At 30.3% G+C, this 548-nt stretch overlaps 1 protein-coding gene across 1 annotated transcript in view; it reads left to right on the forward strand.

The window, feature by feature from the left end:
• Positions 1-548, forward strand: part of PRKD3 (protein kinase D3) — a 138,073-nt gene that overhangs the window by 77,511 nt on the left and 60,014 nt on the right. Inside the window, exon 6 of the mRNA XM_006882391.1 lies at positions 312-389. Within this exon, the coding sequence (XP_006882453.1) occupies positions 312-389 (78 nt within the window). The remainder of the gene's footprint in view (positions 1-311; positions 390-548) is intronic.

The following is a 548-nucleotide window of genomic DNA, read 5'->3' on the forward strand; positions in this document are numbered from 1 at the left end:
GTTTGTGCGGGGAGAAGGGTGCAACAGTGAATGAATGGAATTCCAAAATCTCTGTAGATGTTCATTGAAATGAAAAATAACCTAAATTTTAAAAAAAAACTTGAGAACTGAATTTGAGACCAGACCGTTAGTCCAAAGTTCTAGTTCTTAGTAGAGAAAGACTTTATTATTACTATTTTATCATTATTATCCTCAGTAAAAATAACATTCTATTATGATGTAAAGTAATTGATAAGTTAGATTCCCTTTTTATACATGTTAATAGTTTTGGAATATTAATAGCTTTGCCTTTTTAAAAATCTTTCTTTTAGACTGCAAATTCAACTGCCATAAGCGCTGTGCATCCAAAGTGCCAAGAGATTGCCTTGGAGAGGTTACGTTCAATGGAGGTAAGAGTTCTTCATTTCTGTGAACAATCAGACAATGTGATAATTCTTTTCTACATTATCTTTATATGTTTCCTTTCTGATTTAATAATCAAGCAAAATACAGAAATCAGTAATACCTTTCTGAAATTGTTGTTGTGGGAGTATGTATATATATATATA

The sequence above is a fragment of the Elephantulus edwardii genome, unplaced genomic scaffold, assembly GCF_000299155.1.
Source record: "Elephantulus edwardii isolate Elephantulus edwardi_28Jun2011 unplaced genomic scaffold, EleEdw1.0 scaffold00019, whole genome shotgun sequence".
NCBI classification, from domain to species: Eukaryota; Metazoa; Chordata; class Mammalia; order Macroscelidea; family Macroscelididae; genus Elephantulus; species Elephantulus edwardii.